The sequence below is a fragment of the Tarenaya hassleriana genome, unplaced genomic scaffold, assembly GCF_000463585.1.
Source record: "Tarenaya hassleriana unplaced genomic scaffold, ASM46358v1 Cleome42, whole genome shotgun sequence".
NCBI classification, from domain to species: Eukaryota; Viridiplantae; Streptophyta; class Magnoliopsida; order Brassicales; family Cleomaceae; genus Tarenaya; species Tarenaya hassleriana.
The window spans coordinates 550545-575579 of NW_010966986.1; the positions used below are offsets into that span (position 1 = coordinate 550545).

The 25035-nt window shown below is 36.4% G+C and overlaps 3 protein-coding genes across 3 annotated transcripts; 1 reads left to right on the plus strand and 2 right to left on the minus strand.

Moving 5' to 3' along the window:
- The first annotated feature begins 555 nt into the window (after positions 1–555).
- LOC104825074 (cleavage and polyadenylation specificity factor subunit 1) lies at positions 556–10970 on the plus strand. The gene is made up of 26 exons (XM_010557325.2): positions 556–1016; positions 1132–1278; positions 1585–1738; positions 1950–2085; positions 2552–2697; positions 3004–3099; positions 3235–3287; positions 3478–3609; positions 3823–3874; positions 3984–4103; positions 4313–4444; positions 4807–4935; positions 5124–5201; positions 5615–5755; positions 5870–5964; positions 6161–6357; positions 6954–7726; positions 7909–7989; positions 8108–8173; positions 8302–8379; positions 8492–8722; positions 8944–9075; positions 9215–9391; positions 9520–9705; positions 10196–10557; positions 10673–10970. Exons 1-26 carry the CDS (start codon positions 688–690, stop codon positions 10785–10787), a joined length of 4338 nt encoding a protein of 1445 aa, XP_010555627.1. The 5' UTR covers positions 556–687; the 3' UTR covers positions 10788–10970.
- Positions 10971–11716: 746 nt separating this feature from the next.
- Positions 11717–13794, minus strand: LOC104825075 (cysteine and histidine-rich domain-containing protein RAR1). Its single transcript, XM_010557328.1, has 6 exons — positions 13629–13794; positions 12862–12864; positions 12675–12757; positions 12420–12574; positions 12068–12285; positions 11717–11958 (listed from the first exon to the last, which is right to left on the minus strand). The coding sequence occupies exons 1-6, from the start codon at positions 13731–13733 to the stop codon at positions 11863–11865; spliced, it is 660 nt and encodes a 219-aa protein (XP_010555630.1). The 5' UTR covers positions 13734–13794; the 3' UTR covers positions 11717–11862.
- Positions 13795–14050: 256 nt separating this feature from the next.
- On the minus strand, positions 14051–19253 carry LOC104825076 (K(+) efflux antiporter 5). The gene is made up of 20 exons (XM_010557329.2): positions 18773–19253; positions 18424–18467; positions 18265–18332; positions 18071–18155; positions 17916–17977; positions 17747–17822; positions 17560–17634; positions 16906–16977; positions 16717–16800; positions 16564–16632; positions 16374–16451; positions 16188–16276; positions 16001–16097; positions 15843–15896; positions 15499–15594; positions 15163–15351; positions 14985–15062; positions 14718–14762; positions 14458–14553; positions 14051–14366 (listed from the first exon to the last, which is right to left on the minus strand). Exons 1-20 carry the CDS (start codon positions 18990–18992, stop codon positions 14337–14339), a joined length of 1707 nt encoding a protein of 568 aa, XP_010555631.1. The 5' UTR covers positions 18993–19253; the 3' UTR covers positions 14051–14336.
- Positions 19254–25035: the final 5782 nt, after the last annotated feature.

Genomic DNA, 25035 nt, shown 5'->3' on the forward strand with positions numbered 1-25035 from the left:
TACAATTCGATGTTATCGGGAAAAAAAACTAACAAACATCCATTTTCATTACACGAATTAACAAAGAGCATCTTTTTGGATACGGTTCATCGGAACCAAACCGTTCAAAATTTTCAAACGGTATTTAAAAAAAACGAATTTTCTTAAACCGAATTTAAAAAAAAAATTATGAAAAACCGAAAATTTCTTAAAAAAAAAACAGAATCGAACTGAACCGAATATGATATAATACCCGATTGATATATATTTTTGTAAAACTGAAAGAATCGAATCGGACTATTCTCGAACCAAATATTGAAACCGGTATTCGACTGTATAAGTTTAAATTCCGAAATCCAAATTTAAACTAACAACATATAATTTTTAATTTGTTTTTCCATCTAATAGCATGCTTGAATGATCTTGATTCAGTCCCTCAACAGAAACAGGAATCTTTCATTGTTCTTCTTCTCGGATTGTGAAAAAATCACATGATCTGTTAGACTGTAACGTTATTTTATTGGAAGCCGGCTAAATATATAAACGACAAGCGCCACCGCTCTCTCTTTAAACCCAGGGGTTTTAAAGGTTTGACCTTTTTTATTCGCACCACAAAACCCTAAATTTCTCAGTCTCACTGATTTCTCCATCCATTTCTTCTGAAATACGAATCTTTGAATCCCCATTTCGAATTCGACACCGAAAAACATGAGTTTCGCGGCCTTCAAGATGATGCATTGCCCGACCGGCGTCGAGAACTGCGCTTCCGGCTACATCACCCACTCACGCGCCGACTCGGCTCCTCAGATTCCGGCGATTCCCGCCGATGAACTCGAGGCGGAGTGGCCCTCATCCAAGCGCGGCATCGGGGCCGTGCCCAATCTCGTTGTCTCTGCCGGGAATGTACTTGAGGTGTACGTCGTTAGGGTTCAGGAGGAAGGAAACGGTCAGGAGCTGAAGAACCCGAGGCATGCTAAGCGCGGCGGAGTCATGGACGGTGTTTCCGGCGTCTCTCTCGAGCTCGTTTGCCACTACAGGTAATTCAATTTGATGGGTCTCATATTGCATGGTAATGTTGAGTCAATTGAACTGAGTCTGTTCCCGTTGTTTGCTTTTGTCGAACTGAGTCTGTTCTTCGTTATCGAATTGCAGATTGCATGGTAATGTCGAGTCAATTGCGGTGCTACCCATGGGGGGCGGCAATGGTTCTAAGGGAAGAGATTCTATCGTGATGGCTTTTCGCGACGCCAAAATTTCAGTTCTTGAATTTGATGATTCGATTCACGGTCTTCGAACTATGTAAGAGTGTTCTCCATTCGTTTGTTAATTCTGTAATCAAAGAACTTAGAATCCGAATCCATTGTGCCAGGAATTCTCTTGTCTCTCTCTAGCAGTAATAGTTTGTGTCCTACTGTCCAAGTCGATCCTTCTTTTCAACCATTCGATATTTTCACTTCAATCTTGTATCCGACTCTTCTCTAATGCTGGCACGTGAAATCGTCAAATGTTTTTCCAAATTTTGTCTTAGCATCTCTGTTTGGTTATGCAGTGTAGGCATCATTCTTGTCCTTCAGGGAAACTAATGGGTGATGTCTCTCATTTCAGCTCGATGCACTGTTTTGAGGGTCCAGAATGGCTTCATCTGAAAAGAGGAAGAGAGTCATTTGCACGAGGCCCATCGGTAAGCGTGGATCCTCAAGGCAGGTGTGGCGGTGTTCTTGTTTACGGTTTGCAGATGATAATACTGAAGTCTTCTCAGGTCTTCTTTTACATCTCTGGATTGACTTAAGAGCATAGATTCCCTTAAGTCCGCTAATTTTTTATAAGTAATGGGCAATATGACAACGTTCACCATCTACAACAAAATGGCCCCCCTTCTATTCTTCTATTCTGTTACTCTATCAGGATTTTCTTCTGAGAGTATTGAGCCTCCATTATTTTCCCTTAAGAGTTTTAAGTTCTTATTTCAGGTTGGCTCTGTGTTAGTTGGAGATGATGATGCTTTCAGTTCCGGGGGGGCAGTTTCTGCTCGCTTTGAGTCGTCATATATAATTAACTTGCGAGATTTGGACATGAAACATGTAAAAGATTTTGTTTTTCTACACGGTAAGTTAGCTAGCAAGTGTCTTGTTTGTTGTTCTCTATGAAAATTCCAGCAAAAAAAAACAAGATATATTCTTGCTGTATCTTTTTTGTACTTCTCTTATGGACTATAACTGCTTAATGTTGTGATCCTTTATGTTAGTATTTTATCGCATTTTAGTTCTTAGGTTTCTAACTGTCGTCAAAAGTGTCTCCAAGTTTCTTTTATATCCAGTTTTCTTGAGTGGCTCTAGCTGGCTAATTTTAGATGTAATAAAACAGCAATCTATGTTTTCAACAAGGAGTTATCTGTATATACGGACATTGAATGCATGGACATTGACTTTGGAGAACAGTATGTGTGTTGTTGAGTTGATTTCTCCAGCAGCTGCTCTTTTGAATATTTAGACGTGCCAAATCACAAAATATTGAGTAGTAAGTCTTGCTTGCCTTTCTGTATATATATTCTTATATATTGGGTCTTGTTCAGGATATATTGAGCCTGTAATTGTCATCCTTCACGAGGGAGAGCATACCTGGGCTGGGCGTGTTTCATGGAAGCAGCATACTTGCATGCTTTCAGCCCTTAGTATCAATACGACATTGAAACAGCACCCCGTCATATGGTCAGCTGCTGTATGTTCTTGCTTTCCCAATTTTATTTTAGAAAAGACACTTGTGTCAAAGATAATCTGATAATAAAGTCACCTAAAACTCCATATATAAGTTGCATCAAAGACGACTAGGCTTTTCAATCTGGCTAATGTACAAATAGAAATATGCAGTTTTTTATTTATGTTTTTAAAACTCTCTTGTCCTCTCTGATTATTAGATTCTTAGAAGAATGAGCTACTGCATACAAGCTGAAAATTTTTATGTAGTTCCTTCTGCAAACTTTGGTCGTTGGCCAACTTATTCCGTTTCCTTTTGACACTCTTTTAGAATCTGCCACATGATGCCTACAAAATACTTGCGGTGCCATCTCCAATCGGGGGTGTTCTGGTTTTGAGTGCAAACACAATCCATTATCACAGTCAGGTAGGCTGATTTCAATTAGCACTGGGCATTTTTGGTGGTAATTTGGAACTAATCTTTCTTTGACTATATGATTTCCATTTTATATGATTCTGTATGATGCTTACTCTTCTAACTTACCATATTCTTCCTATGCAGTCAGCTTCGTGTGCTCTGGCACTGAACAATTATGCCGCTTCATTTGATAGCAGGTTATACTTCTGTTCTTCATTCAGTCCACGCTTTTCCGAACTCTGTCTTCTGTTTTGTTTACGAGAACACTACTTTCTTGTCTTGTATATGGAGTCCTCTAGCTTAGAACAACTTTTAGGGGTTTACGGGCTTGGTTGCTTGTGGTACTTTATACAGTGTTGACCATGTTTTTTTTCCATCTTATTCCAGTCAAGACTTGCCTAGATCAAATTTCAGTGTGGAACTGGATGCTGCCCGTGCAACATGGATATCAAACGATGTAGCCTTGTTGTCAACAAAAACTGGGGAATTGCTGCTGTTGACTCTTATTTATGATGGGCGGTAACTAATTGATCCCACTATTTCAGAGTTACAAACTTACAATTTGAAGAATTGTTAAAATTATTGAACAACTACTGCGTTTTATGCATTCTTCATTGTTGCTTTCCACAATGCATACCCACTGTAGTTTTCCCTACTTTTCGTTACTTTCAAAGTGAAGTCTCATTCTCTATTGCCTATATAACATCTGGCTGCTACTTTGTCTTTTTCAAGTGTTGTACAGAGACTTGATCTTTCGAAATCAAAAGCTTCTGTGCTTACTTCGGTTAGTCATATGTTCTTTAAAGAGTTTTGTGCTTGATTTATTGAAGTTTGTAGACTGTTTCAGTCGGAGCACCACTAAGGATGTTTGCCAATTTTTTTTTTTTTTGCAGGACATTAGTAGTGTTGGAAGCTCCCTGTTCTTTCTAGGTAGCAGGCTGGGAGACAGTTTACTCGTGCAGTATTCCTGTCGGTCTGGAGGCCCAGCATCATTACCTGGTCTAAAAGATGAGGTAATAGTTGGGTTTCTGGTTAATTCTTATTTTGATATTTGAACATTCTCATGACCTAAGCTGCAGGATTGGGATTAGTTTTATATTGTGTGCTTGATTTACCCGGCCTTTTTTACAGGCCGGTCACAGCAAATTGCATTTGTTATGCCAAATAGTTGAAATGTTTTTTTCTCTGAAGTTGAACAAATCGATGACATAATTTTGTACAGTGTGACGATATTGAAGGTGATGGTCATCAAGCAAAACGTTTACGGATGTCTTCAGAAACATTTCAAGATACAATTGGTGGTGAAGAGCTTTCATTGTATGGTTCAGCTGCAAATAACTCTGATTCAGCGCAGGTAGTAGTGTATTCTGATTTATTTGAAGAGGATATGGCAATGAAGCTAGTTCTCCGACAACTATGTCCAATCGATGCATGTTGCAGTAGACTTCAAGAGCACTAGATGGCATTGCTATTTTGACTAGGGAAATGGTTCCTAGCACAAATCTTTTACATATATTCATCATTTTGCTGTGGATATGTACTCGTCATTGCTATTGAAAGTTTTTCGGGCATGTTGAGCAAAATTCTACTGTAGTAGTGAAATCAAGAAAATAGTTCATACTTGTGGAGATTGCAAGATCTATCTTGTCTTTTCAAGTTTGGTGGTCTATGTTTTTCGTCCAAGATGTTTCTCATTTTTTCTTCCTATAAACGCAGAAATCATTTTCATTCGCAGTGAGGGATTCACTAGTTAATGTTGGTCCAGTGAAAGATTTTGCATATGGCTTAAGGATCAGTGCTGATGCAAATGCCACTGGGATTTCCAAACAGAGCAATTATGAATTGGCAAGTCCCTGTTTTATATTTCATTGCAGTCTATCATTAGCCTTGAAAGTCTTTCATATATGCATATACATACATACATACATACATACATACATACTTGTTTGTATTTTATATAGAGATGTATTTATCAATAGCAACTTTTCTTTTCGCTTAATGATGAACTGGTTGTTTTGAATTATTGCTTTTAGGTGTGCTGTTCAGGTCATGGGAAGAATGGCTCTTTATGTGTTCTTCGGCAGTCAATTAGACCAGAAATGATAACTGAGGTATGTCCATTTACCAAATTATTTACTGTTCTTCTACTTGATGAACGGGAAAATCTATTATTTATTAATCATCGATCAATATTTAAGTCCTTATGTCCATTACTCTCGTGTAGCCAAGATTTTCTTATTCTACTCTATGATTGAATTCATTAGCCTTGACAGTAAATGCTGTTGACATTGGTTTAATCCATCCACTATCATTTCATAAGAGTGGTACATTCATTTATGCAAAGTACTGAAGTAGAAAATGAGCATGCAAAAATATTAATCCATTTTCAAGAGTTATGTGAAAAGCTGAGTAGGAGATGGAAGACAACAGTGGAGACCAGGAATGTATCTGACACACTCTATTTTGTTTGCAATCCACTCACTTGATCCTCAAGCATTCTATGTTTTTCATTTTCCTTTGGTAGGTTGAACTCCCAGGCTGCAAAGGAATATGGACAGTTTATCACAAGAGTTCTCGTGGTCATAATGTTGATTCTTCTAAAGTGGCTGCTGATGAAGATGAATATCATGCTTATTTGATTATAAGCTTGGAAAATCGCACAATGGTATATACTGTATACATTTTGTTTCTTTGAAGTTTGAATGCATCTGCTGTCTGTAGAATATCTTTTTTGTTGAGTTTTTCAAAGGATGTACATGTAACATTTTTGGTGTATCAGGTTCTTGAAACTGCCGACCTTCTCACAGAAGTCACTGAAACTGTGGACTATTATGTTCAGGGAAGAACAGTTGCCGCTGGGAACTTGTTTGGAAGGTTATCAACTGTCTAATCCTGTTATACCGCATCTCTAGATATATACTTTCTTATATTTTGTTTCCACCATGTTTTTAACTATATATTTATATCATCACGTGTTGCCCTTAACTTTTTCGTGGCTTCCTTTGAGAATGGAGTACTACATGCAACTACAGAATAACTGAGTCTTGTACCTATTCCATTCCCTTTTCAGGCGCCGGGTTATTCAAGTCTTTGAACATGGTGCTCGCATTCTGGATGGTTCTTTTATGACTCAAGAGTTAAGCTTTGGAGCTCCTAACTCAGAATCCAGTTCTGGTTCTGAAAGTTCCACAGTCTCATCTGTTTCAATTGCTGATCCATATGTCTTACTTAGAATGACAGATGACAGTATCCGGCTGCTTATTGGAGGTATGTTTTAGAAAAATTGATGCCTATTTGGCTATTTGCAAGAGTTTTTATCTGTATGTCTTGAAATATTCTTTTTCTTTCTTGGGGCAACAATCTAAAATAACAGATTTTGAGATAATATATTGTAATTAACATTGATTGTCCTATTTATTATAGCTAATTAGTTTTAGTGTGTGAAAAGATTAAAAACATTACCCTTAATTTAAAAAAAGCTTAAACCCTAGTATTATAATTTAAACTCAAACCTTGGATAAAAATGTCTTTTTCTTATAAAATTTTGTTAGATTTGATTGTTTGTAATTTTAATGTTAGTTTTGATAATTATAGAAAAAAAGCTAGTTGTTTTAAGTCATAAGTAAGCTATAGGATTGTGCAGCATGTCTCTTATGCTGACTTCTTGAAAGTTTCCAGTAGATGGTTCAGCATCCATCTCTTTGACATTATTTGTATTTTAATGGTTGTTGATATATGCATGTGCTTGTGCATCAGTTGGTGTGACTCTAGGATGGTTTCCTTTTCTCATAAAGCTTGTGTATATGATGTTTGTCTTTGCTGTTTCACTTTGAAGGAGTCTCACCTGGGACTTTGAATCGCAGATCCTTCTACTTGTACGGTATCCATAAGTAGTCCAGCTATACTTGAAAGCTCCAAAAAGAAGATATCTGCCTGTACTTTGTACCACGATAAAGGCCTTGAGCCTTGGCTACGGAAAGCAAGCACTGATGCATGGCTTTCTTCTGGAGTTGGAGAGGCCATTGATGGTGGTGATGGTGGACCACAAGATCAGGGTGACATATACTGTGTTCTCTGTTATGAAACTGGCGCTCTTGAGATATTTGATGTGTTCGGTTTTAGTTGTGTTTTCTCTGTTGATAAATTTGCATCTGGAAGAACCCACCTCTATGATATGCCTATTCAAGAATCAGAGTCCGAGCTCGACAAAACCTCGGAGGGTGGTGCTGCCACTAGGAAAGATAATATTCAGAAAACAAAAGTTGTTGAGGTATCTATGCAGAGATGGTCGGGGAATCATACTCGTCCTTTCCTTTTTGCAATATTGGCCGATGGCACCATTCTCTGTTACCATGCGTTCCTGTATGAGGGTGTTGATGGTACTAAAGCTGAGAACCCTGTTTCCTTGCCAAACCCTGTTGGCCTAAATGCTTCTTCTGGTGCTTCTAAGCTTAGAAATCTGAAGTTTCTCCGTATTCCCTTGGACACATTCACAAGAGAGGAGGCTTCAAATGGAGTTTTAGCCCAAAGAATTACCATGTTCAAGAACATTAGTGGTCACCAAGGGTTTTTCCTTTCTGGTTCAAGACCTGGATGGTGTATGTTGTTCAGAGAGCGGCTTCGATTTCATCCGCAGGTAAGATAATTGCAGGCTGTTAACTGAAGAATATCTTTATGGTTTTTGTGTCTAAAAGAGTAAATTTGAGTTTCTGTAAGTTAATGTTTCAGTCCTATATCTTTGTTGGTTTTCATCTTTTACATAGCTCTTATAATATTTGCTTAAGCAAGCTCCTTTGTATGGCTGCCCTCTTTTTTCAGCTATGTGATGGGTCAATTGTGGCCTTCACGGTCCTCCACAACGTGAATTGCAATCGCGGGTTCATATATGTTACATCACAGGTATACTAATTGTTTCTCTCCACATCATTTTTACTTTCTGTATTTCCTCTTCTCTTTTCATGTAATAATAGCAGCTGGTTTGTGGAAAGAGAATTCAGTGCATGTTTCCAATTAATAGGGAATTTTGAAGATTTGCCAACTTCCTTCTGCATCAATCTACGATAATTATTGGCCAGTACAGAAAGTAAGCATCACTTTCCATATTTTACATCGATCTTTTTTTTAATTAAGATATGAACTGATGAAATACTTGTGAAAAAAATTGATGAAGTATTTTTGTGCTGATTAACTTTAATGCCAATATTTGTCTAGGTTCCTCTTAAGGCTACGCCTCATCAAGTTACATACTACTCTGAGAAGAATCTGTATCCAATCATAGTATCTTTTCCTGTGAGTGTGTTAGCATGATAACTGATTTAATCTTTTCTGCGTTTCAGACAGGTTTTATCTCTATTTTTGCATCTGAGGTTAATTTAGATTTTGTTTCTCTGCTTTTTGAAAGGTTAACAAGTCATTAAATCAAGTGATGTCTTCACTAGTTGATCAAGAAGCTGGCCAGCAGATGGACAGTCATAATCTAAGTTCCGAAGACCTCCAAAGGACTTACACTGTGGATGAATACGAAATTCGGATTATGGAACCGGAAAGAAGTGGTGGGCCTTGGGAAACTAAAGCCACTATTCCAATGCAGAGTTCAGAAAATGCACTGACCGTGCGCGTTGTCACACTTCTTGTAAGTTAGAAGATCTCCTTTCCTTTTACTGCAGCTTTCCTCCCATGTAAAGGCTGTTACCAAGTAGTATTGATATGTAGATTTACTGTAATTTGAAGCATGCCACTTGCATCACAGCTCGGGGATGTAGATTAGCAAAACCCAACTCTAGAATCTTCAATCTATCTAATTTAGATGCAATAGCACCGAGCCGAATTTTCTTACTTCATGGCATGTTTCAGAACGTGACAACGAAAGAGAATGAGACACTTCTGGCTGCTGGAACCGCTTATGTGCAAGGAGAGGATGTTGCTGCGAGGGGCCGTGTGCTTCTATTCTCAATTGGAAGGAACGATGATAACTCTCAGAATTTGGTATTTTTAGATTTGCCCTTCAACTTTGGTTTAACCCTTATGCTTGTTTGGTCTTTCGTATTCAGATTAAGAAGATCCTTTGCCTTCTCTGCCGAAAGCTCAAAGATTGCGTTTTTATTTCTCATCATTACCATTGTAGGTTTCGGAAGTCTACTCGAAGGAGCTAAAAGGTGCGATATCGGCTGTAGCCTCGATTCAGGGTCATCTTCTAATAGCGTCTGGTCCTAAAATCATCTTGCACAAATGGAATGGCACCGAGTTAAACGGTGTCGCCTTCTATGATGCTCCTCCCCTCTACGTCGTGAGCATGAATATCGTATGTTCTATCTCTCACCAAAGATTTATTGAATTTTTTGTTTTCACTACGCATCACCTTCTGCCATTTCTATTGTTCTCTTTTTCGCTGTTTATTTTGCTTGTATGTGGCTTGCTCGTAATGCACAGGTGAAGAATTTCATCCTCCTTGGTGATGTTCACAAAAGCATATATTTTCTTAGTTGGAAGGAACAAGGTTCCCAGCTTAACTTACTGGCCAAGGATTTCGGGTCCCTTGATTGTTTTGCTTCAGAGTTTTTGATTGATGGAAGTACTCTCAGCTTGGCAGTCTCTGATGAGCAGAAGAACATTCAGGTCATCATCATTTCTTCTTTTTTCTCTTGATCCATATTGTCATGTTAGGAGTGGGCACAAGTCGAGTACCCGAGTTTTTTTAGGGTAACCGGCCTCGCCCTCACGGGTTTTACGATAAAAATATCTCGGTCTTGGCTTCACCAGACTTGAGCACCCGGACCTGCGAAAAACTTGCAATGTTTTGTTGACCCAGTTGAACACGGGTATAAATCCCAATTTTGCACAAAAAGATACTATATATTATTGTAATCACCCTAAAATACTAGGGGTATAAATCCCATTTTACACCTCAACCCGTCCCATGATGGTAAAACCCGAAGCCAAACATGCGGTCTGGATTCCTCGTCTCGTCCCACATGTGCTTGCATGCTGCCAAGTACCGCGGGTACCGGCAAACCCGTGGGTATCGGGTTTTAAGAGCCACCCTTATTCTCAACTATGGACATTTGAGAACCAGCCTAACAACCCTTTGTAACTGATTTCCGGACAGATATTCTATTATGCACCGAGGATGTCTGAGAGTTGGAAAGGGCAGAAACTTCTATCGAGGGCAGAGTTTCACGTCGGTGCCCACGTGACGAAGTTCTTGCGTCTGCAGATGGTTGTATCTCCGGGCGCTGATAAGACAAATCGGTTCGCGTTGTTGTTCGGTACCTTAGATGGAAGTTTCGGGTGTGTTGCCCCGCTCGATGAGCTCACCTTCCGTAGGCTTCAGACTCTACAGAAAAAGCTCGTGGATGCTGTTCCTCATGTAGCAGGTTTGAACCCGCGTTCTTTCCGACAGTTCCACTCGAGTGGTAAAGCTCGGCGGCCAGGCCCTGACAGCGTAATTGACTGTGAGCTACTCAGCCAGTAAGTTTTTCTTCTCTTGTCATATCATATGTATAGAGTAGTAAAACGGTTTGAAAAATCACTTCTTTTTATTTTTTTGGGTGATTTCTTGTAAAATATCTTTGATTAATTGCAGTTATGAGATGCTGCCATTGGAGGAACAGCTTGAGCTTGCTAACCAGATTGGAACTACCCGTTCTCAGATTCTCTCTAACCTCATCGACCTTTCTGTCGGAACAAGCTTCTTTTAGGACTTGGAAAAACACATGTTACAATGTCTGTTATGGAGGAAGGCTTTCGTTGCTTAATCATCTCATCAATGACTGGTTCTGTAAAGTTGCTGTATTTTTATGTATTGCCAAATTCTCAACACTGACGCTTTCTGTACTGCATTTTGATTTGGTTTCAAATGGGTTTGACTCCACTTTTTTTTATGATTATAATTTCGTAAAGAGATTTGATAATAACTATGTAAAAAAGGTTTTGATTGAGAATTTACCAAATAACCTAATGCTAGTTTTGTAAATAGCTAAAAAAAACAGGAACTAAAATTAGTATATAATCATCAGATGAAGCGGACAAGAGACCACCAATCCGTCTCTCTCAAAGGGGTTTTCTTTCGGAAGATCATATCAGACGGCTGAGCCACCGACCGCATGACGTATATTCCTTTCAATTTTATAACAAAATTATACACCTCTGGTTTTGTTATATTAATTTTTACACCTTTCGATTTTATTTTTTTACACAGATATTAAAATTGAAAAATTTTAGACTCAAATTCTTTGCGTCTAAATTTATTAAATTTAAAATATATAATTAATTCCATTTCGAAAGAAGTAACTCAAAATTAAAATGAATAGAAACTAAGAATTCATCCTGCCAACCCTAAATAAATTTAGGATTAAACAATGTTGATATTGACAATTAATTCCGTTTAATTGCTATACAATTTTAATTTTACCGTCAAAATATTCATTTTTAGAAAAAAATAATTGTTACTCATTTTTATATTCGATTAGAAAACAATTTTCCATAATCATATTTAAAAAAAAAAACTCATCAAATTCGAGTCATATACAATAATATATTATTCCGTACAGTTCGTTTTGATTATTCTTTTTTCAAACCAAACCGAATTGGATACAAAATTGTTGAATTTGGTAGGGGAAAAATCTAATGAGTTTCCGAATAAGATTCGATCACATTTAAGACAAAGGGACAAACCGAGTGTCCGCTACAAATAGCGTTTCCAAATAGGCGGAGGAAAAATGAAGAACAAAAAGGCAAAAATGACAGAGAAATTTCACAATTGGACCAAATGGATCAAGCGATAGGGTCAGCGTTGTGCCAACCTTTCGAGCAGGGAGGTATCTCCATGAACTCCTCGAACTCCTTCACATAAACCTCGCAGCATTTCCACTGTCCATACAACACATAGAAGTAAAACAAATAAATATTCACAAGGCATTTCATTTTAACATCTGACAAACAGCAAGGAGATGGATGATATATATGTTTATATGTATACCCCTCTCGATCTGTCGTGGAAGATAGCGGGTCCTGGATGGTAGCTACACGCTGTCTCATGATTCTCTATCTCTTTGAACGTCTTCCCACATCCTTTGTTCTTGCATACTTGCGGCTCATTCATCCCTACTTTCTTCTTCACGGCCAGCTCTGGCTCTGCATTTTCTTCTTCCCTCGGTGTCATTGCTGCTTTCTGAGGTTTCGGGCCAGTTTGGGAACCTATTCAGTACAAAAACAAATGTTATAGGTGTTCAGCTATATTCGGTCCATCACACCATTAGGTTCAACTCGGAGGAATACGGAAATGTAACTGAATAGTGAATACTGGCATATGAAATTCTCATGTGGAATACCGTGGTCAGAGCAGAAGAAACCCTGCCTGCACCTGGAACATGACTCTTTGGTCGTTGAATTAACGCCTGGAGATGAATGTGGAATGGCGACCGGCTGCTTTGGAGCTGGTTTGGCTATAACTGGCTTTTCTGTTGTGTGTTTACCGGTTTTACACCTTCATTGAAAACATGAGGATCTCATCTCAGTATGCAATTGAGAGATGAAAACATATAAAGATGAGGGTATCGTCAAAGAGAACCCAGACTTGTTCTTACCCCGGAATTTCCAAAAACAAGCTGAAATCATGACTTCTTTTCTTGCAGCAGCTCCACTCTTTCATTCCATCATGGAAAATAGGCTGCAAACATAGCCTTTTACCCTTTTAGTCCTCTGAACGAACGAATGTAAAAACAACATCACAATGAAAAAGAGGAATAGCATCGAAGTGTAACTTTGACTTACCCCCTGCTTGGAGGAACAGCGGAATCAAGCCCGGGCACACCACCAAGTTTCCCATGAAAAAGGAAACACCGAATAGAATACGGTGAGGACTCCAAGTGACGGAAAGAACAAGAACAAAACCAACAATCTCATGCAAGTCCGTATCAAAGACTTGGCTACTAAAGGATATAAAATGGTACAAAGGAAGCATAATTTGGGTATTCCACGAAAGGTACTACTCCCCGGTTTGCCTCAACCTTCCACAATTCATGTTTTCATATACAATGAAGGAGTGTTCTATTCACACAACTATAAAGTGTGTCTCCTACTGATCTAAGGGTATCACGCATGTTCCACATCGAAGGAAAACCAATACAAAAAAGGAATAATCTCCCGCGGTTAATCTATAACAAGTAACAACGTCTATCTTAATCTTCCCCAGCTTCAGTCCCACCCAAATGTCGGCTAATCCCCGATCCAGAGCATGGAAATAGCTCATTAGTTAGGGCAAAGCTAAGTCATAAAGAGTGCCCAGCTCGCAGGAAACCTTGTTTCGTCCCAAATCATCCAGATTCTAGACGTTCGAAGCTCATCGAATAACCGAAGGGTTTATGTTCCTCAACCGAACAAATCGAGTTTCGCATAAAAGCTAACCCAGATTCGAAAAGAATCGCTACTCGGAATCAAAGATACAACAATAAGCAGCGAATCCACAACATTTTCTTTTCCCGAAGCGAAGAGAAAGAATATGAGAGAAGAGGGGATAGAAGAAAGGGAAAGTTACGCACAGAATCGTGAAATTGACAGGAACCTTCTGGATTGTCGTCATCGGTGAACATGGCGTTGCAGCCGATGCGTTGGCACCGCAGGCTAGTCGCAGATTTCTCTTCCATTCTCTCTCTCTATCTCCAGAGAAAGTCCTGATATTCTGAAACTGGGGAAAGAAATAATATGGACGGAGTCACGGAGTGATGACTGATGAGAACTTATTTATTCTTCTTTTCACTAGTGAGGAATCGAGCAACTACAGATACGATCGAGACCGTACACGTGGCATATTCTTAACCGTTGATATTAATGTCAATAAAATCGGCGGTCGCTTTTGCTCCCCCTCCTCACCCTTTTATTGAACCCATCGTCACACAAACTATATACAAACTTACACGGATGCATAAATATTTTTTTTTTCGCTCCAAGTAACCAAATCGCATATTCAAAAACAAAATTTTATTTTATTACAGGATATACAATTCCAGCACCCCTTCAGTCCTTCATCATATATAGAATGACAATCCGTTTCACATTTTTTATAATCCTTGGTCGAGTATGACAAGAACGCAGAGAGTAGAAAAGCTAGCACAAAGGACCTGTGAATTCATCTGGCTATCAAATGGCACACTAAGATCTTCTCAGTCAGTTTCGGCGTTGTTGCCTCGTCGAGTTTTCGTCTGATCAAAGGAATAATCTATATGTACACAAAATGATGCAGACGTAACTCACAACTTCATCATCGACCCTTTCTCCTCCTGCCAAAAAGTTTAAGAACCGTATAAATTCCGTCCTCCACAGATTCCGTAACAAAGATCGAGAAACAAATGAATAGGGAAAGGGAAGGACCTCATTCTGGGAGTTATTCTCTGATGGGAAAACCCGAAGAAAAACACCGAGGTTCATTGCACTCGGTATTAACTTGAATAGCAACGGGGTCGTCACCTGCAATCATATTTACCATACCCGAGTCAATCGAAAAGGAAAGGCTCGTTTTGCCAATTTCACCATCAAAACTATAATTTCCAGTGAAGAAGTTAAAACGTAGCATGCTTTGCTTCTTTTTCTTGGCATATGAAGTACTTCTCTGTTTTACCAAGAAAACTTACTAGGCTCAGAGCTGTTGTACCCAGAAGGAGAAGGTACATTTTCCCCTGTATCATCATAATATTTAAGCCCAAGGTTAAAATAAACTGTTAGTGAGTTGGTGAAGATGAGAGTAGAGTAAAAGTTTTCCGATACAAAGCGAGGTAGAAATGAACATTGATTTAGACTTGTGAAGTGGTGAGAAGAAATCGACTGCTACAAGCACTTACTAGGGATGGAATAGAAGCAAAAGTGAAGTAACCTATTTTTAAAGCAGAAAGTATTATTACCTCAATAATACGTAAGTTCGATGCACGGCTTAGCAGTACAAAGGCAAACTCTCCAATCTGAGCGAGTAGTACTCCAACCTATTATGTTTATAATCGAAATATTTAGGCGATTGATATAGAAGGGGTTCTGATCTAAGAATATGAATCATCTTCTACAAGGGTTTCAGGTCGAACTTACGTGGAATGACGCCCTCAAATTGTACCCGAAAGCCTTAATTACTGTTGCTACAATAGCTGTCTTAACAACTATGACTAGAATAACAGACGCCAGAAGTATATCCACGTGGTTCCAGAGAAACTGCACATTTATGAGCATCCCGATGCTCGAAAGGAAAAGGGCGGCGAATAAATTACGAATTGGTTCCACCTGAGTCACCAAAAAAGTCCAATTTCATAAGTAGTATCATGATAGAACTCAATCACATAACCCTACTGAGCAAAGGGTACTATCAGCGTAACAAAGATTTCAGTAAATAAGCGCACTGGAGGAGTCGGAGACTTTTCAAATGGGTACCTGCTCTAGAGTATGTTGCGCAAAGTCGGTTGTAGACACCATAACACCAGCCATGAATGATCCCAACTCAAGACTAAGACCCAGCTTGTCACTGCACTGTAGAAGTTCCAAGGAACGGTACTTTAAGCTGGAGAGGGTGTGCGTACATATAAATATATTGACATACTAACATTATTTTACTACTTCAATGTCTGTTATCATCATCATCATCATCACTACACTTATATAGTTTATTGCTAAGACATAATTGCAAATAACATTCCACTTGACCTTACTACGCCAAAAGGGGTCTTGAATTTTGACCGCTTACTTGTACACATAAAAGAAGGTGAGATTGGACCTACCCATGCGGATAATAAGCAGAATGCCACAGCAGCTAACTGATAAAGTTCATTTGTCTGAATTTCACAATAAACAAAAGTAAATGGGTTATTGCGAGTCCAACCAAACCAGAATGAAACAAAGCCAAAGTTTGGTTCTGGACCCTAAAATTATCACTTACTTGAGATGATAATTGTATCATTAACTTCAGGAAGCGAGGAACAAATGACCATGTCAGTAGTGACGCAACAGTAAGATATATGGACAATATCAGAAGCCTAAATTAAAAAAGAAAAAAAAATGTCATAAATGGCAAAGAGGATATTTTAGAGATTGACAAAGAGACTTATTGCTGTGAGAATACATACAATTTCCCCATTGATATAATTCCTTGTAGTAAACCGCTGTTGCCACCCAAAACTGGGAGCAAGGCGAACAATAAACCAACAACACAGTCCTGAAAATTCATGAATAAAGAAGGAAAAAGCTAAAGAAAACAAATTTTCATACTAAAAAAAATTAATGGTAAGAGCATAAAGTGTTCATGGTGAAACCTGAAAGATAAGCGTCCCTATTGTAACTTGACCATGAAGAGAACTTGTACTGTTCCGTTCCACTAAGAACTTAACCACCTGATCAAAATGGACACACAGGTAAAATTCAGAAACTGAAAGATCAGTGGAAGAAAGAAGCTTTGGCCTCAAGAATCAGGAAATTGGAGATATTTCGGAAAAGGAAAAATACCACAGCAGTTGAGGACATAGATAAAAATGCACCAACAAAAACACCCTCAGACAATCTTGCTCCACACAACTGCAAGTTCCACATATCAAATTGTAGAATCATTTTCAAATGGCCAAAAATATGTCAAAAGAAAGCGGACTGTTTGCCCCATACCATAGCAGTTACACCGCACAAAAACATGAGTAAGATGATCTGAAGAAGCCCTCCAAGGACAGCGACTGGGCCAACAACTTTCAACTGCAGCGTTAATGCATAAAAAGCACGATTTCAGAATAAGATGCAAAAATCCATTGGAAATGAATTACAAGTTAGAGCAATCAGCAATGGCAAAAGAGGTTCTACCTTAGTCATTGAGAACTCCAAGCCTAAAGCAAAAAGGAGGAAAACAACACCAAATTGTGCCACAGTTTCAACCTGTCAAGCGATTAGAAATGTAAATGCTGAACAAATGAACACCACAACAAACTTTCATACGTATGAGTAAGTTAGCTGATTGTACGAATGTGACATCTACAAGATGCTTCATGTCTATTGCTATTGACGGCTAGAAGTCAAGCAGCAAGGACAAAATCACAAAGTAAAACACGCCTACCTTTCTACATTCGTAAAAATCAAGGAAATCATTTTTCAATTTTCCTAGATACAGAATGGTGAAGATTGAAAGAACCATAGTCTGTCTTGAGTTGGTAGTGAAAACTTAGTGCAGCTACCGCCTCAGATAACTGGCCTTTACTCAATTTCCCATGCAAAATGTAAATCATGTGGTAATGTAAGTTTTAACAGCTATGCAATTATCATATGTAGTGGGTTAATAAAAGAAGACAGATAGAGGACATGATGTGGGGCTTATGAGGCCCTTAGGTACCCTCCCCTACAAGCTAGCTTTTGGAGTGAATTGTACTTAGGTGGTTCCCATCATAACCATCCTCTTCTGATATAAGCAGGCCATGATCAACAAGGAAATCATGAGAATATGTCTCTTAGTTAATTTCATACCTGGACCATTTCACTGATGAATTTCAATCCACCTGGCCCAATGATTGACCCCGCAAGAAGATATCCAACAATGACCTAAAACAAAACCAGAGACGTTAGAACAAGAAATTGAATTCAACATGAAATTCGATGCTAAAAACGCTAAACTGGATGATATTTAAATCTGAATATTTTGTTTGGTACAAACCGGCTGACCCAGACATGAGAAGACAATTCCACCAATGGCAGCAAAAACAATAATGACCACCAAATCTGATATCAATCTGCAAGAAATGTGGAGATCCTTTACATATTTTAAGTCCAGAGCAGTACAAAAGGAGACAACACATTAATGAGGTAAGATGAAAGATATTAACCTCACATCTACTTGAAGTACTGGATACTTGGACTTTTTATTCGACATGACAAAGACATTATTCTGAAGTTTAGCAGGAGAAGATCGTTATCGTTAGTGCGGCTAAACAGAGATGCAGAGAAAGGTACAGAATGGTTTACTTAATATTCCATAAACCTTTTTGTCGATCAGAGTTGTCATATCATCAGAATCTTCATTTTCCAGGGAAAACACGTCTTGAAGTTGGAATGCTCTTGTACCACTGGCCAAACAACAAAAATTAGTCCCAATAAAGGAAAAAGAACCACCCTTCATTGCACTAATCATAGACAAATTTCCAGATAAACGCATTCGAGGAACATGTTCCTTACTTAGTTTCCTGGGTATCATTTCTTTTGCCTTTCTCATGAGTTACTTTAGCAACCGTCTCTATTTCAGCCTGGATTCGGAACACAAGAACACAAAAATCATAAATCTGAGACAACAAGAATCAACAATTTTCAGAATTTCCGGAAATGTGAGGAACCTACTTGTTGATCAGCAACGCTGCTGTTAAAGCTTGCTCCATCTGATCCTACACGAGAAATAACAATTGCAAACGTTGGCAACGAAGCAATCAAATAATCCCACAGAAGCAGGCACCTAAATGCACACACAAAACCTTGGTTGTCATCAATTCGTATCATGCACAAAAAAATTTTCTTCTCCTTAGCTTTCTTAGCGTTTATACGCAAACAGCAATGACAAATTTACGCGAAGAAAACTGATTGCATAAATTAGTAAAGCTGACTGAGGAAAGCTGCTTGACGGACTAGCCTTACGGAAGTTGGGCTGCGATTTTCCCAGCTTTCTCGGCAACCAAACAGGTCAGAAACTAACCTTCAGGCTGATCGTTCTCGGAGAACTCTTTCTCCAGAACCCGATCGAACATTTTGGCAATACTCCCTTCGCCGTTGTCCGGCGAAGACAAGTTCAGAAGGTTGCCGTAAAACCGCTCCCGGATTTCATCATCAGATCTCGCTGACACGACGACGGCCCCAACTAAGAACAGGACAACGAGATTCCCATACGCAAATCGAGATACTGAGAACCTCTCCATGGATCGAGCAATCTGAAACTTCCAAGGTTCTTGGAAACACGAATCAAATGAGTTTTTTTGGATAAAATTTTTCAAAAAAGGAACCGGAGACTCGAAACCGAAATCGAAAAGTCGAGATGCTCTGCTTTTTGCTCGTCGTTCGTGGTGGTTATCGGAGAAGAGGTTGCTTAGATCCGAATTTTACCAGTGGAAAAAGAAAACGGAGTTTTTATTGGTTTGTTAATTTAGGGATCGACTCCTTTCGATTGGTTTGGTTCTACGTTTATTGCCCTTTTCCCACACAACCTGTCTCGTCGTTTGTCAACTATAAACAAATATTTTCATAAATAAAAAACTATAGGTTAAAAATGGCAAATAAATATAAAAGGCAATCTATCAAATAAATTCATAAACTTTTAGAAATTATGAGATTTAACCGTCACCACTAATATTTTCAAGGGATTTGAGCGCCACGACGAAGAACAACGTCACAGACTGAATGCCATATCATCATTGTATCAACACAACATAAAAACATATCAACAATTAAAAAAAAATTAAAAGCGCGTATGTTTACGCTTATACACATATAAAAAACATCAGGGAAAATCGTCATAAAAACCCTGTACTTTTCTCAGATCAACGAAAAAACCTTATACTTTTTTGCTTATCAATTAAATCCTATACTTGCTATGATTACCCAATAAAACTCTAAACTTGTTAATAATTCACCGAAAACCCCCCGCGTCTGCCAACTCAAATAAAAATGATGATGTGGCAATGACTTGGCTTCCAAGTTATGTACACATCATCAAAATTATGACACATCATCATTTCAAACAAAAATAAATTATACAATTTATTTAAATTAATTTATATACATATAAATTCATATATATATTAAATATATATATTAAATATAAAATTACTTATAACTAATAAAACACACACATATATATTATAAATTACATTATAAATAATATATATATATATTATTTGTTAATATATATTATATATATTAGTTATAATTACTTTTATTTTAATATGCATATTAGTTATATATATATATATTACATGTATAACTAATATATATACATATACATATTATTTTTAATATATACATTATATGTGTATGTGTTAGTTATAATTATTTTTATTGTAATATGTATATGTATTAGTTATAATATACATATATTTTATCAAAAAAAATAATATACATATATATTGTGTTGTATAATATACATATATATTGTATTGTAGTTATGTGTATAATATATTGTAGTTATACATATAACATATACATATATAACTAATATACATATTACAATAAAAATAATTATAACTAACGTATACACATATAATATATCTATTAAAAATAATATATATATGTATATATATTAGTTATATATGTAACATATATATATATACAACTAATATGCATATTAAAAGAAAAGTAATTATAACTAATATATACACTATATATTAAAAAATAATATATATACAATATATATTAACAAATAATATGTATATATATTATTTTTAATGTAATTTATAATATATATATATATATGTTTTATTAGTTATAAGTAATTTTATATTTAATATATATATATATATGTGAATTTATATATATATATAAATTAATTTAAATAAATTATGTAATTTATTTTTGTTTGAAATAATGGTGTGTCATAATTTTGATGATGTGTACATAATTTGGAAGACAAGTCATTGCCACATCATCATTTTTTTTTGAGTTGGCAGTCGCGGGGGGTTTTCGGTGAATTATTAACAAGTTTGGGGTTTTATTGGGTAATCATACCAAATATAGGGTTTAATTGGTAAGCAAAAAAATACAAGGTTTTTTCGTTGACTTGGGAAAAGTACAGGGTTTTTATGGCCATTTCTCCAAAACATTACAAATATAAACATTGACACCCTAAATATAGTGGTCGTGTGATTTAAATATGATTGGGGATACATTTGAAGATTAATAACGTTCAAAGAGATCAAGGTTTAATATATTGTTTAACAACTAATTTATTAATCCACGTGTCTATAGTTCGATCGATCAAGCAATAAACGCCACGTGGACAATGACCGGTCGGAGGGCATTGATCGATCACCCGATTCCCCACGGAAGAATCCTCGCCGTCCGTTTCAGCCTCCGTATGTATGACGTGGCACCGACGTCGTTTTGATCGAGCGCGTGCTTCTCTCTCCTCTTCAACAATGTCACCCCACAACCACCACAAAACAAATCGATCGAGAGAGAGAGATTCGGCGAAGGCCGGCGGCTCCGGAGAAGGCCGGAGGGCGGAAGAATAATCCCGGATAATAGGAAGAAAGAAGAGAAAGTTGTGGACACACCATTACATAGTATAATAATTATATCACGCAAAAAAATAGTCATTTCCAATGGACAAATCCGTTGGAAATTAACGTTTTCAACGGATAAATCCGTTAGAATTTCGTCGTTAGAAATCGGCGTTGAAAAATTTCAACGGAATTTCCAACCGCAATCCGTTAGAATTTTCCAACGGAATTTCCAACCGCATTCTATTGGAATTTTCCAACGACAAATTCAAAACATATTCTCGATCCAGACCTCGACCCCGACCCCGACCCGACCACGATCCCGAAACTCACTTCTCAGTAAGTCACTCATCCTTCCACTGCTCCACCTCAATCCTCCTTCAACTCTAGAGTTCCAATTGGAACTCATCCAAACTGCTCCAATTTAAACTTCTCATATCATATAACATTAAGATATACACATATATAAATGTTTATACATATTTACGTATATACATATTCGAATTCATATATATATATATGTATAATATATATTTGTTATGTATATATAAAATATATATACACAAAATATACATGTATTCATACATATATATACGTATAAATATATAAAATACATGTATTTAAATATATATATATATATATATATATATATATATTTCAATTGATTTTTCAATTAAAATCTAAATTTCCAACCGATATCCATTGGAATTTTTTTTTTAAATTTCCAAAAAAAATTTTCAACCGGCATTTGCTGGAATTTTTTTTAAAATTTTCAAAAAAATTTCAACTGACCATCTCTTGGAATTCCGTTGGAATTGTTTTCTAACCAACATCTGTTGGAATCTCGTTAAAAATTTGCAACTGATTTTTCCAACGTTAGTCCGTTAAAAAGTTCCAACGGATATCCGTTGGAAATACCGTTGGAAATTTTAAACCCAATTTTTCAATTTAATACGTTGAAGATTTAGTTAAAACTTTCCAACGGATGTTTCCAACGGATATCCGTTGGAAATTTTTAACTGAATTTTAACGAAAATCATCATTGAAACGACCATTGAAAAATTTTCATCGGACAAATCCGTTGGAAAATCCGTTGGAATTCGATGATTTTTTTTTTGTAGTGTATGATGGTTAACCATAATAGTAAGCAAAGAGGATCACAACAATAGTGATGACTTCAACAACTTGGAATCGGCTTGCTTTGACCTCAACCACCTGTTCTTCCATCTTCTTCAATTTCAAATTCACCTTCTCCATCTCACAGTTTACAACTTCTTCAATCTTCTTCAAATTCCGAGTGACATGCTCCATCTCAGTGTTTATATGGTCTACCATCTTCTTCAAATTCAAACTCATTTATTCTTCCATCTTCTTTTGCTCTTCTATCTTCTGCAACATCAGATTAACCTTATGCGATTCCAAGTTCATCTTCTGCAACTCATTTTTGAAAACATCCGAATACGCTTTCATTTTATCCAATTCATTCTGACAACCTTCATTCTCCTCAACCAACGCATCATCAAGCCATTTGAAGAAATGCGAACATTTTCTCTGAAATATTAGTAAAATATGACCTTTTCCTACACGAATTTTTAATTTGACAAAAATCTACACTATATTATCAAATGTCCCAGATCTATACACGAATTACCCAATTTGACTGCAATTTACTACACAATCCGAAACGGTGTTAAAATGTCCGTTAATTGATGATGTGGAAGGCCATGTGGCGGCTGACGTGGAAGACCACGTGGGAATTTTGCCATGTCAGCACGCTACGTCAGATTTTTAAAAAAGTTTTTAAAAAATAAAAATAAAAGATTCAAAAATTCAAAAAAATTAAAATCGAAAATTAAATAAAATAAAAAATACATATATACATACAAACATATATAAATACATATATATATACATGTGTATATATATATAAACATATGCAATATATATATATATATTGTATATATACATATATATACATTATATGTATGTATAGATACAAAATAAAAAATATATATGTATATACATATATCTATACATGTATATGCATATATATTCATATCTATATACAAATACAAATATAAACATATATACTCTCCTATGTATTAATATATCTATATATACATACAAAATAAAAAATATACACATATATATACATACATGCAAATATATTTATATATACACACATACATATATGTATATATATTTGTATAGATATATGTATATACATGTGTATATTTGTTATTTTGTATGTATATATAGATATGTTTATACATAAGAGTATGTATATTTATATTTGTATTTGTATATAGATATGAATATATATCAATATATATATAGATGTATGTAATATATGTACATATATGTGTGCATTGTATATGTTTACATATATGTACATGTATACATGTATATATATTTATATATGTGTATGTGTGTATATATAAATATATTTGTATGTATGTATATGTATATATGTATTTTTTTTTATTTTTTTGTACTTTTTTATGTTTGTTTAATTTTTTAATTTTTTTTTTGAAAATCTGACGTGGTGTGCTGATATGGTAAAATTTTCCACGTGGCATTCACATCAGCCGCCACATGGCCTTCCACGTCATCAATTAACGGACATTTTAACACCGTTTCGGATTGTGTAGTAAATTGTAGTAAAATTGGATAATTCATGTATAGATTTGGGACATTTGATAATATAGTGTAGGTTTTTGTCAAATTAAAAATTCGTGCAGGAAAAGGTCATATTTTATAAAATTGGTGTAGAAAAATGTCATTTTCCCATATCTTTAAAACATAATACAAATACGAAAAATACAATAAAACACAAACCTCCTGTGAAGTACAAGTAAAGAGAACTCTTCCAGGATTCTTGTCACTTTTGGATATCCTTCTCGAAACCGGTCCTCCACATTCACATCGAAAGGGAATACCTTTAGACTGACTTGATTCATTTCTTGCCCATTTTGATTCAGTGTTCGAATTTGATATGTTTTTAGATTGTTGACTCATCTTAAACTGCTTCAAAATTCCGATAAAGACATCACATTGCATTACCAAACGAAATAAAGGCCTAAACCCCATTAGTCAACCATAACTTCCTCTTATTTCGAACCCAACCAGCATAACATTATGTAAAAGCAAAAAACTATACAACTTTCGACGCTTACCGTTTTCGCCGCTTACCGTTTTCGCCGAAATCGACCGAGCTCCGACCTCAGCACATAGGAGTCGCACAACTTGGGTTAGAGAGAATCGGGAGTTTTTCAGTGTTCTAGAAGAATAAGATAGAAGAGACAGAGACAAGAAGCAGACAGAAGAAAGACAACGACAATGCCAATCTGGGTCTCTTTCGAACAAGTGAGTTAGGGATTTAGGGTTTCTTAAGCTGATGTGGACTAAAAATTACTATGGCAACCATGTCATTCGATTATTTGGCATTCTGTCCATGCCACATCAACATTTTCCGTCAGTGTTTAACGATCTTAAGACGACGTCACATAACGAGGACATTTAACGATACTCGATTACAAGTATTTTTTAATCAGTTTTCAAAAGTACATGTATTTTTCAGTAATTAAAAAAGTAAAAGTATTAAATTGAGATCAGAGAAAAATACAGATATTTTACGACGATTATCCTGATTATATATAAAAATACCGAAGATTCATATATTAAACATGAAATGATACTAAAATAAATACACATTGAATATGAGGAATAAAATAAACTAGTGTAATTA